The 13510-nt window shown below is 32.1% G+C and overlaps 1 protein-coding gene across 9 annotated transcripts in view; it reads left to right on the forward strand.

The window, feature by feature from the left end:
• Positions 1 to 13510, forward strand: part of Pka-R1 (protein kinase, cAMP-dependent, regulatory subunit type 1) — a 147173-nt gene that overhangs the window by 119835 nt on the left and 13828 nt on the right. For 5 of the 9 annotated variants that reach the window (XM_088227586.1, XM_088227592.1, XM_088227588.1 and 2 more), the window contains exon 2: positions 7585 to 7740. In XM_088227586.1, coding sequence (XP_088083712.1) covers positions 7585 to 7740 — 156 coding nt within the window. Of the gene's footprint in view, positions 1 to 7578; positions 7741 to 13510 lie in introns of all 9 variants that reach the window. The other 4 variants (XM_088227585.1, XM_088227587.1, XM_088227590.1 and 1 more) reach the window with 1 other exon arrangement.

Consider the following 13510-nt stretch of genomic DNA (forward strand, 5'->3'; position numbering starts at 1 on the left):
TAAGTTTTGTTTTCCGCCCAAAAGCAATAATAGCAAATAAACGTTTGTTTTCCCAGTCGCGTGCCACAAGCCACAAACGGTACAAACCACTACCGAATGCCGCACCGCGTCCTATTTACCGCACTCGCATACGGCATTACTGGCGTTTTCCGGAAATTAACTCGTTATCCAATGTCCTCAACGTCTAAAAGACACATTATTGTAACAGGCAGATACAATGTTATTTTGGTATTTTTTGCCATCAATTATCTGGGAATCGAATTTGAATCAAATCCCAAAATTACCCGCTGGCTTTGAGTGGTCGAATAAAGCTCCATTTGAAGATAATATAAATCAGGCGAAATCGCCCTCTTGTGGACCGTGTGGACTGTGTTGGCCTCAGTAGCAACATATAGGAATTGTAGGGTACTAAGGAAGAGATAACGGAAATAAATACGACGACGTTTGAATGGCCTACTCACTACCGCAATAAATCACTATTTAACAATTCACATATACATAATAAGCTATAATATATATTACAAAGACAGATAAACTGTGAATGCTGCCTAATCAATTATACGATCAATTTTCATTCAACAATCCCAGTATTTTTAAGTGGAAAAAAAACCAATATAAAACACTATTTGCTAGGTGGCTTATTTATTACTGTGTAAGATATGATATATCATTATGATAATAGTATATTTATTTATTTAATCTAATATAATACAAAGGAGAAACATGTTTTTGTTACACTTATAAATTATGATTTTTAATGCTGTTATCTTATGATTTTCCGCGCAGTATTAATATTATTGCCGCCGCCTTTCCTCAACCTGTGTCTATTCTGGCGCTCATTAGCATGCTCTTTAGTTGAACAGAAAATGACAACATTGATTCAGATGATAAATTTCCCACCGTTCCAACAACTCGCGCGCGGAGTTTCCAATGCCAGTAGAAAATAATTACCTGCCAGCCTTGCCTGGCAGCGCAAAACTTAGATAACACTTACCAAATTAGACTTTTTTCGAAACCTTACGCGATTGACGTCATACTGCGTCACATCCGTCTAGCTGAGAGCTTTTAGCTAGTTGCTCAGCCCTTAGAAGCGAGTAATAAAAAACACGCACTTTTTATGTACCGACTACCCTTAACAGCGGAAAAATAAGTAATCTTTTTATTTGGTGGTCGAATTTTCTAAGGTGCTGGAATTTATTTACACAAGGTCTCTCTAAGGTTTTACACGGAAAAGTTAAGAACTTTTTAATAGTCTATTCGCGTGTTTCAAGTCCAACTATAAATATACGTGTAAGTCCTGAATAATACTAGTTTTTTTTATAAACTAAACCTCGATTCTTTAATTAGCTAAGCGTTTAAGTTTATTCTCATTTTGTTATTTATTGTGTGACGTTATTATTATTTTTAATTTCCTCACGCGTTTGAGTTTTTCATCATCATGAGTTGTTAGCTCTAAAATATGAGTTTTTACCGAAATTTAAAAATCGTAAAAAATACTTTTACAAAGGCAATTAGATTAATAGGTGTCAATTTTGACTCGTAAACTGGGTGTTAGAGGGTAAAAGCACTAATAAATAAACAAAAGTATTATCGTAATATAAGTGTGGGTATGCTGAACATTAATAATTTTCCGGTTTTGTACAGAAATACCTAGAACCAAAATTATAGGTACCACTTCTCAAATGGTATACTTCAAATCGGAATCTTGGTTTAGAACTTATTTCTGTTAATTTTGTGTTGTGATTATTTTTAAGTGCGGTGATACTCGGTGTATTTATTTTTATTGCTATTCTACAATTTAAACCCGATGCTTCTTACTTTTTTAAAGCTTTTTGACGATTCATAAAATAGTATTGTATCTATGTAGACGAAAAAATATTTTTACGAGCCGATTTTTTTTTTCTTGGAAAATATCTTTTTTTCATTTTTTTATTTTTATTTTATTAAAGAAGGTAAAAACATGTACAGAAAATATAAAAGGAAAAATAATGAAACCCACTAAACCGCGAAACCGGCTTGTCAGCAGGTTTCTTATTTTTCCTTTACAAAGAGAAACGTTAGAGAAATTATATAAATTAAAAGTAATATAAACTTTATTAAGAACTAAAAGCAAACCTAATTTTCACACAAAATTTATTTATAAAAATTAAAATAGATGACATTAAATGATAATCAATATAAAGCTCTGTTACACATTAACCATTTAATTATTTTTTTCTTAAAATCTTTGTCAACATTTCCTTTGAAATCAAACAAGCGTTGGTACGGTATCAGGGTTAATATTTCCCCTAGTGTCTGCTGAGAACAAAGTTTGTTCGCTGCACCTGTCTGCCATATTTGCTACTACATTTCATAAAATAGTAATGTTTTTTATGACATTTTATTATTCTTACTTTATTGATTCTGTTTTCATAAACACAGAAAAACTTAAGTCGATAAATGTTTTTCTACACTTGCGGAATTAATTATTGTTTTTTTTAAAGCAACCGATAACGTATAATATTTAACGGAAACGCTCGCTCATTCATTCGACAATTCACTAAATCACTATGTATTTTTTACGATACATAATTCATAAATAGGTTAAGATAACAAAAAAGCGAAAAGCTTACCTTACGAAAATTTACGTATTATTACAATAAACCAATTTAATTGTGCGGGAAAAGTAGCGATATAAAGACATTAAAACAGAAAGTTTACCACTCTCAAACAAAAACGTACGCTTTTAATATTTATTATGTTGAACCATTTTCACATTACGCGTGCTGTAAATGACTGAATAGCATTTTCCTTATCGCTCGATCCGATCTCTTGTCTGTTTATTTTAACCTTTCTACGTCTAATCCTCGATCATTACGATTCTTGTGCAATTTGTTGTTTTAATATGGACGTAACATGTGTGTTGATTGTATTAAGCGCTCCCCAATAGTAGCGTAAGGTCACGGATTGTCACATACGACCTAGAACATATTAGCGGTGTATAAAGATACTAATCCCCAGAACGCCTCACGGTTTCTATTGATATCTGTACCTCAGAGGCGGACGGATGTAAATCCAGAATTTGATGAAATGACATTTCGATTTTCGTATCCAGTTTATGATCATGTCCATTGATTTTGAAAAAAATTAAGTATTATATTGAAAGAACCAATGTATTAAGATACTGAAATAAAAATTAATGCCATAAAGGTTTACTAGTTTGGAAGGGCTAGCTGTTCCTAGATATTGCAATAAATATGGCAAAAGGACACTGCAATACAGTATACCTAAAATATTTAATATGTTACCACACAATATTAAAAATACTGAGTTAAATGCAGGAGTGAGACGTTTGCTCAAATTATGTTTAATAGAAAAAAGTTTTTGTATTAGTGATAGTTTTTAATTTTTGATAATGTAATATGTAATGTTTTTCAAGTAAAATTATTGTTAATTTAGGTGAAGTATAATAATCGATGCAATTTATAAGGACCTGCTGACGAGTTGTATGCATGCAACTCAGCAGGACTTTTAATTTAATACTGTTTTGTAAATATTTTTGAGAAATAAATAAAATAATAATAATAACTAGAAATCACTTAGAGAAAGTAGATTCTTTAGACTTTGGATGAACATTTGACGTTTGGATTTGCATCCGTCTGCCTCTGAGGTACAGATGTTATTTATCATGATTTGCCAACTTACCACCATTGCATAACATTTCTTTAGAGTATCTATGCAGTATGGTGGATAGGTAAAGGTAAACTATCTTACCTACGCCTACGCTTCAATTGGCAATATAAAAATCATTATACCTTTCGCGGTGGCATGTACTATAATATAGATCTACAGAATAGCATTGAACGCTCAGATGTGCGAAACTGTTTACAAATATTCACACTTGATGATATTATGTAAGCCATGCGTACAAATAGCCCTGTCAAATTTAAACTCCAAAATGTATATTTTTTTATATTGCTTTATGATAGAAAAAATAGTTCATATTATGTGGTTTTGAATCGGACCATTGTTAACATTTTCCATGCTGAATAATTTATTTAATAACCTTTGATATTGTTTCACATATTGGTTAAATATTGGCTATTGAAAACTTGTGTTTTTTAACATGTTCCACTTTTATTATTTTACTAACGCAAATGAATAAACCAAAACATTTTCGAGCATGAAAATATATTGCATCACTCAATACTGCAATGTTCCACGACTAATAATTTATTCATGCAGTTTTTTATGTGGAATTGTAGGAATATAAATTTCTCTTGCAAATTATTAAAATAATACGTACTAGGTACTAATGCAATCAAATCTGCAATGCGCCGGAAATACATAATGTCAAGGAAACATTTTTTACAATTCTTTTCTTTATGACCTTTTTCGTTATGAATGTGATTCGCTTACAATTTCTAGCAAAATTGATGAATTATATAGGTATATAAGTAGTACGAAAAAACTCTTGAATTCATGTGTATCCCGCACCATTGATGTAATAAATAGTTATTCAAATAATAGTACAATATTATTACATTTTATTAATATATCATAATCATGCCTAAGGTCTTTTTACCTTTAGGACAAAGAAGCATTAGACAAAAGCGCATTTATTTGATTATTGTAAAATTCCTGTATTTAATATACAGGTGAGACTGGATATCGTCATTTGAAGCTTCGATCGTTTCACGCATTTTATCGAATGTTTAGATAAAAGTTATATGAAACATAAATGATGTAGGCTCTTTTGATACTTGTAAAAGGTACGAATTGAATCATAAATTATTAGCCTTTTTTTTCACCCAAGTTATTTGAAATATTTAACTCTTTAGTTCTGTTCTTAGTTCTAAGTATTGAACGATAATTGCTGCGTATGAACATTAATATGTTCAATCGTGGTTACATACTATACTATTTACTTATTAGATGTACATTATTATCGTTTGATTTAATTGTGATATTTACTGCCTTTTATTTATATAAAAAAAATAATTACAGCAATACTCGGAAAACTGGATGACAATATTCAAAATAATTTTATTGAATTTCAAAATATTTCAGTAAAACAACTCTGAAAGTGGATACACTTATTACTCTTATTTTGCAATAAAATAATCGAACATCTCATCATCTTTCACGATAAAAAATCCAAAGTTTCCTTTTTCTTACCATTCGTATATAATTTGGCTGACACCAAAATTATGCCGTTTTAGGAATAACAAACTAATCTAACACTGGGTCCTCGGGAACTGATCGGTTAAAGTTTTAACGATGTTAGTAGACATAGTCAATTTGAATTTATTTTTCATCACAAAATTCCGATAATTGTATTGAATTTTCAATTGCCTTATTTGGTTAAAGCCATGTTACTAACAAAATTTCATATAAATGTCGTTTTAATGTTGTACATTGATAAATATTTTACCGTTTTATATTAATATATAATAATAATTTAATGTTATAAAACTAGGGGAAGCCATATAAAACTGAATATCATCGATATTTTGTTAAATCAATCGGGTGTGCTTCATGCTCAATATAGATTAATTGATTTATGTTTTTCATTTTTGTTATTTCTCTGTTGTCATAATGTATTTTAACACTTAATTAACAGGTTGTTTGTATCTTTTCGTCAATTCATTAAATGATATTTTAAACAAAGTATTATTTTGATATGATGTTATAAACGTTGCATGATTTACTTCACAATTTATTGTAATAACGATTTAATACATATTATATAGTAAACATAAAAGTACAAAACACTCGACAGAGGCGGGTCAATTTTGACTTATGTTTTGAACATTCGTTTTTACTTCTGTTACTGAAGTAAGCTTAATCACAAAACTCTTTCTCCTTTCGGAATATGCGTGCCAAAGTTTCAAATAACAAAACAAGAAACTTTTCAATCAAAAACACGTCTAACACGGCGTACTTTCTGTAAATGAAGTCGACCATTTTAAAGCCGTCCCTAAATAACCAAAGAAAAGTTTAAAACATCAGTACTTAACCGTGCTTAAAAAGAATTCGCAAACAATTTTGCTCACGGTATCATAATTACATTAGGTAAATACGTACACCCGGGAAACAAAATTACTTTGCGAGCCCTTAAATTAAAGAACATCATATTGCTTATTCTTCTTCCACCTTTAGCCGGAAATATCTCAATTTTCAGATACTTGCTACGCTCTGTTTATTCAATTTTAGATATTGCTTGCCTTTGATATTTCTTTGTAGTGGATATTATGTAAGTCGGGCATAAGTCCCTCGGTAGTGTTTTGGACTTTGAATCAGAGATTTTAGTTTTGTGAATACTATCAGGTTATGTGGTCAAGAGAAGGATCTGCTTTACCACAGCTTAATTCGTAATTTGAATGCAAATATTTATTTAAAAAAATAAAATAAGATGTTTTGTTTCGCTTGATTGTTAGTTTTTGAAAAATGTCCCGATATTAAATAAATCTAGATTAAATTTTTGTATTGTAAATGGTAGATAATAAGTGCACATTACAACAGATTTCTTAAAACTTCTTATATTTATTTGAAAAAATTTAATAAGTCAATTTTGTATGATCGTTTTGCCAACATTGGCCTTTATGCTGAACCACATTGCAATGTTCGCACATATACCTACAGCGTCTCACTCTTTTTTTGTGCTTTATATCCCGGAGCCGTGTGAACACGTGATTATAATAACCATGCGTTGTGTCCCGGTCCCGAGTTTTCACGTAGTTCACCAGCAACGAAAAAGTACTAATAAAAGTCACTAGATGACAGTAAAATGCACTTTTTTGGACAGCTGGTAAACCACACGAAAACACGGGACCGGGACGCAACGCTTGGTTATATAATCACGTGTTTACACGGCTCCGGGATACATAGTGTTAATAGCAACATAATAATTATTTTTTTAAATAATGAAAATTAACAAATAATACACGCATTTGTACAAAGATGCAGCTTATTAAAATAATTATGTTAAATTGCAACCACTTTAAATATACCACCATACCCCTATCAGCACCAAATGATGCATAGGGCGCTGCATTCTTTGAAACTTCGCTGGCTGTCTTTAAACCGTATCTTTTTTATTTCATTATATCATTTTAGACTGTTTTTGTAAAATAAATATTTTTTTAAAAATATTACAAATAAAGGGAAAGGAAAAACATAGAAATATTAACAAAAAAATATAACGATACAGATGCAAAGAAATATGAATAAAAAATGTAAAGGAACATCAAAATAGTTAGTTAGTAGCCATAATATCGCCCCTGAGTAGCGCCTGATAATGTCGCTCAACATAAACATTCTCGTTTTCATTGTAGTGTCTCGACTACGCCATTAATGTCCCATAAAAAGAATTTGGTTTGTTTCGGTTATTACTGGGATCGATAAGGCGTCAGGTATCTCCTATCCGACACGTCTGCTATTTACGAAGCAATTGCTGGTGGATTCCGTAACACCCCCAACGGATAACGCGTCGGATATTCACGAATATGCTTCCCGTTCCACTATGTGCATAGGGAATAGGTAATAATTGCGTATTGCGTGTTGTGTCTTGTGTCTCACTGTGCGGGCGCGTTCCAGGAGCAGGCGCACTCGGCGGCGGCGGCGCTGGCGGCCGCGGCGCCCGAGGACACGGATGACCTGAGCCCGCTACCGCAGCCGGCCGCGCAGCCGGCGCGGCGCCGCGGCGGCATCAGCGCCGAGCCCGTCACAGAGGAGGACGCCGCCAGCTACGTGAAGAAGGTAAATTGTTTATTTATTTTTATTTTATTTGTATTTGTGTTTCCACTGTAGCTTCAAGTCCTTATTTAGAGCAGCTGCGGACAAAGTACTAGGTGAGTTGATAAATAATGTGTAAGTCTACAAATCCTCAGTACTTAAGGTTACACATCTATTTCACAAATTACATCAACTCTGATGATGGACGCTGTAATGCGATCCGAAACGTCCGTAAATAGTACGAACGACACACGGCATAATAACCCAGAAAAACTTATTGTGCATCTGAACGGCCGTGAAAATCTAAGAAATTTAAGTATAGAGGCATTAAAAAAAAAAACGAAAACAACAACGAAAATAATATTTCAGTGCAAAAGAAACGGACAATGTTGAACAAAATGACAAACTTAAAATCGAAATTAAAGACCACATTATGACTCTAATTGAGATATTATGTGATTTATCTTAATATTGACTTAAATAGTAAATGAATTAAAAATAGTAATTTTAGTTTAGGTCTCGATTGATGAATATAAAAAAAACTTATAAATATCAGCTTAAATATATTTGACTACACATTTGCATAACGTAAATTCAACTCTGTCTTAACAAATTGGAATTAAAAATATATAATATGCTTTCGTTAATTGTTATATAAATCTTTAATCAATAAATCTTTTATCGTCATAATTTCCGAAACTTGTTGCCTTAGCCCAACCTCAGTATTTATTAATTTTTGTAACGTCATTTGGATTACATATTGTTCACACTATATTGTGTTTCGAAATTATGCCATTAATTCCGTATGTAAATGAATTTTTCGAGAGTTTATTTAGACCAGAATATGAACTTTAGAACCCATTCAAATTACTATGTTAGAAAAGCAAAAACTTGCCCTTACCGTACACCCGGGAAACAAAATTACTTTGCGAGCCCTTAAATTAAAGAACATCGTATTGCTTATTCTTCTTCCACCTTCAGCCGGAAATAACTCAAACCGGTACCGATAAGGGCAGGTATAAAGGTAATAAAAACTTAAATAAGATATTTTTAGAAATTGAATCAATCAGAATTAAACAATGTTTGATTATGTCCAAATGCTTGCAAACTGGCTGGATTTTCTCCCTAGGGAGTTGTTCATATTTACATTTATTTCAACAGAGAGGGAAAAAATTTTTTGAGAAGGGAATATGGAAGTCTGGGCATTTACAGGGCTTATGACCTGTCATTGGCTGGTTTAAGTGGCCACTTTACACACTGTGTAACATTCACCATTCTGCCCATGTTTGAACATCCACATTTCCTCAACTCTTCCATCTGTTGACTTTTGTGAAGTAAAAGAGCTGAAACCTTTATCACGTGGGTGAGATTCATCCGGCTGAACCAAATCCAGCCAGTCTGCAAGCATTTGGACATAATCAAACATTTTTGAATTACTACCTGGTAAAAGAAGAAGTATAAAAATTGGAAAATTGTTTTCAGGCGTTGCCTAGTAGGTGATGATTAAGTGATGATTCTTTCTCGTAATTTTGTTACCGGAATGTTGCGTTGAAAAAGGAGGTCGGTAGCTCTTGAGTTCAAACCGAAACCATTTACATATCATTTACGGCCTCCGTGGTGTAGTGGTCAAGACGCTTGACTCGCGCACGGAAGGTTCCGGGTTCGATTCCCGGTGAGAACACAAAAATTTAAATGTGATTTTTCTCAAGCCTGGGTGCTCTGTGATGTAATTCACCACTGTAATTTCCTGGCCTAATGTGGTGCAAAAAAAAAACATTTTAATAGTACACGAGTAGAAGCAAATAAATTGTATCACGAAGATGATAGTATATTTCACTAGGTATTATTTTCTTAATAATTCGCGAATGGTCATGTAGGTGCTTTTAGAATAAAATTTGAAAGGTAGATTTAAAATGCATTTTAAAGATCTGCTAGAATAAACTCCGATTACAGCATTATACTTGTTACTGATTACGAGTATTTATTAAATATAACCAACTTACGACGTCCCATTCGTCAAAGCAAAAACATAAAACGAAGTATTTTTCTGTTGGATCACCTAAACAAATACATAGCTATCTGTATTTCCATGTAATATTTTCTTCCTTGTAATTCTTATTTTTCTGTTGCATTTAGCATACAATTACTTGAGAGTTCAAAGGTTTTTCTTTGTAATCACCCGACGTTTGTCCTTTGTTTTTTTCTTTCAAATAAATCGTAAATGTTTTTCCATGCGGAAATAAATTTCCTCTCGAATCGTGAATATTTTTTTATAGTTGCGGATTCGAGAAAAAGAAAGGTAAGCGGTCATATATTATATTTTCTATTTATGTAGATAGACACGTAATCTAAAGTTCAATATATTTATAGGTATCCAATATATTCATCGTTCGAAAAACTCTTCAATAAATTATAGTGTGTTGAAAAACTGGTGTACTACACTGTGAATAAATAAATAATATACTTAAAATGTCAATTGTCATGTTTTTTCCATGTACTAAAAGTGTAAATAACGTTTATACATAACAATTTAATGAACACAAAAAGTACAATCTTTTCGTTGCTTTTTTATAAGTACAGTAAGAAATACATAGGTTTTTCTTTTATTTTTTGTTACTTTAAATCTCTTTGTACCTACTTTTTTATGGTGGTTTAATTATTCCCATTACTGCAAAAACTATCATCGCCTAACCCAGCTGGAATAAAATATTTTTAATCGGGTTGTGGTTCCGTGGCTAGTGTTTCGGATTCACGAATCAGAGGTCCGAGGTTCGAATCTCATCATGCCCCAACTTGATTCCAATGAGGAACTTCAGCCCTACGGGAAATTGGATACAAAAAATGTTTTCTTGCGCGCGGTAAAAATTAAAGCATTAAATTGTACTGTAAAATTTCTTAAAAATGTACGAAAAAAAAAGAGTGTTTAAATAAAAACGCACTACTTTGAATGACGTCATTGGTTTATATGAACCATCCAATGATATGAGAGCTTTGAAGGATATCCGGTCACCGTAAACGAACCAATCGGAAGAACTGTCATATAACAACCTCCGACGTCACACGCGGAGTTATTTCAAAAATACAAAACTTTAAAAAATCATAGCGCTGTTAATACGATATATAAAAATAAAAAAATTGGCTTAGTTTAATACTCCATTAACAAATAAAAAAAGAAAAAAAGACACTGAACTTCCTCATAGTCTAATAGTGAGTTATTTACAACTCATTGAAAATGGCCCCAAAATTCAAATCTTTTGGGAAATCATAAGAACGCTTATATTTCTTTAAAAAATGAGTATTAAAATATATATTATTCAAAATAATCTTTCCTAGACCAGAAAAACATTTGAAATATATTTTGGAAGCCATTCTTGTCTTAGTATCGTTTTAGTGCCACCTTCTCCTTCGCTCCTTAGCTTCTTAACCCACTTGCAAGGTCCTCTATTACTCTTTAGATAATGTAACGTCATCATTTTGCCTTCGCCATAGACAGAAACTCAAGCACTGTCGTGTTCGACTTCAAAGTCAGCGATTTTTCGATGAATGGCCGAATTAATGATTGGATATAATATTTACATAAATTACCACCATTGAAGCTAATAGTAAATAAACATAAACCTTAGAATTATTAGTAATTAATATTTATATGTAGATAATATTTAGCTGTATAATATTTTGAGTTATTACACGTCTATTTTTAAAGACAATAAACAATATTTTACAACATTAAAATATCTACCTTTTTTGATAACACAGAATAACTAGATGCCTAACATTTTTTCTCTTTTAATATTTTAATCTTTTAATGCATAATTTAATATTATCATGAAATCATATAGTTTTATGTTATTTCATAATCTATGCACGAGTATGCACACTAGAGCGGGTTGAAAACAGCGATTTGTCGATTATCGAATTCAAACAAGGCAAAACTTGCTTATTCGCATGCTTATCAACGGAAAAATACTGACAATTAAAATTCGTCATTTCTTGTTATGTTTTCCATATTTTAGGCCCTTTGCGCTACTAACTGTGCAATGCCTGATTTTTCCAGTATTTTTCCGGTAAAAAGCATACCAATTCGCAATTTTGAGCCCTGTTTGAATTCGATAATCGAAAAATCGCTGTTTTCGACCCGCCCTAATGCGCACACTGTACGCGTTTTTAAATTATAAACGTATTGTATTAGCACCCATTTTAATTTGTATTGTTAATGTGTGCATTTCCTAATGAAGAAAACAGCACGTGGTAATGAATATGAATGAGATTATAATGATACAACAGATGGCATTATTTTAAACAATGCCTTTGTATTTCTGGGAGGTGACTTGCGACCGAGTACTAAATAATTGATTTACCGAGATGGGGCAGAAACGGAGAAAATCATTTATTCATTCAAGCAAAGCATCTCGCGAATAAACAATTCAATTAAGGCCTTTTGTGCTGTAATAGGAGTCAAAAGAGGTTTTGAAATAATCGTCATTATTTTCAAATGTTTCGGCTCAGCGCCAGCGGTCTCTTAAGAGGACTTTTCCACGGTTGACCTTCATATTACTTGACATTTTATGCTGGAGTTGGGAAATAAAAAAAACCTTTTGGCGTGTTGTTATTCCACGTAAATCTTTCGTATACAGGATGTTTAGAATCTATGTGTACAGAGTTGTAGTTACTATTGTAGGCTATAAATATTTTGCACAAAACGGCGTTTCCTTCCTGGGTGTAGCGGTTTGGACACGTTAGAGTGACTTTAAATGGAAATGTCACCTAGTTTCCTGCGAAATTTGCCACTATAGTGGCTTTATTTCGCCTTGAATAAATACTCTTGTTCGTTTGTGTTTAAGCTCGTTCTATCTCAAAAGATTTCCCTGCCAGTACAATGCAATTTTCCAATACGTTTAGTCATATCGACTCTCTCCATAAAATGGCCAATCTTTGGTTTTTATTGCAATATAAATTGATTTAGGGATTATTTGTTTACTAATTATATGCCCAATTTAAATATGAATTCCAACTTTTTTTCGCAACGCTTTTCGAAGCAGAAACCTTCGCCATAGCTCTTTGTTCGGAAATCAGGAGTCTACGTATTGACATCCAGTTTGATATATTTTCGTGTTGTCTATAGGTTATATTATATCTGTGAGACTTCGAGGAGAATCACACATTTCCTGTATTTTTTTATTTATTTTATTTTATTCAGAAAGCATACAGTACAATTACATAGCTTTATAGTATACAAATTAGACTTATCTCTAATAGAACAGTGGAGTTTCCATATTATACTAAATGCTAAGGTTATCAATTAACTATTTTTATTTTTTAAGTTCAATAATATTACAAGGGGAAAAAACATATATGAAAGTAGTTTAAAAATTAAAATTACAGTAAAAAAACTTATGTTAACAGTTTCTAGTTAGTATTTACATAAATGGAAATAATATTAAAATCTTTAAAAAAATTACTAAAATTAATTAAAAAGTAAGAATTAAAAAAATGCTCAAATGCAAAAAAAAAAAACATTTTCAGAAAGAAAATAAATTAAAGTTAACTTGTAAACTGAATGCAAACAATATATTGTCAAATAACCAATAACAAACTGCTGATACGAGCAGATATAAAATCGCCGAGGAACACGGAATTAGTACACGACCTTAAGATCCTACTAGGAAGTCAAATAAACACTGGACAATAACTATATATGAGTGGTAGCATCTTTAGTAAGTCAGTTCGACAAGCTCAGTACTGACTGACTGACTGACTGACAAGTACTTCGCCTCATCTCCCCGCGTCCTTATTG

The sequence above is a fragment of the Micrasema longulum genome, unplaced genomic scaffold (assembly GCF_059751315.1).
Source record: "Micrasema longulum isolate JH-2025_06_02 unplaced genomic scaffold, ASM5975131v1 h1tg000511l, whole genome shotgun sequence".
Classification (NCBI taxonomy): domain Eukaryota; kingdom Metazoa; phylum Arthropoda; class Insecta; order Trichoptera; family Brachycentridae; genus Micrasema; species Micrasema longulum.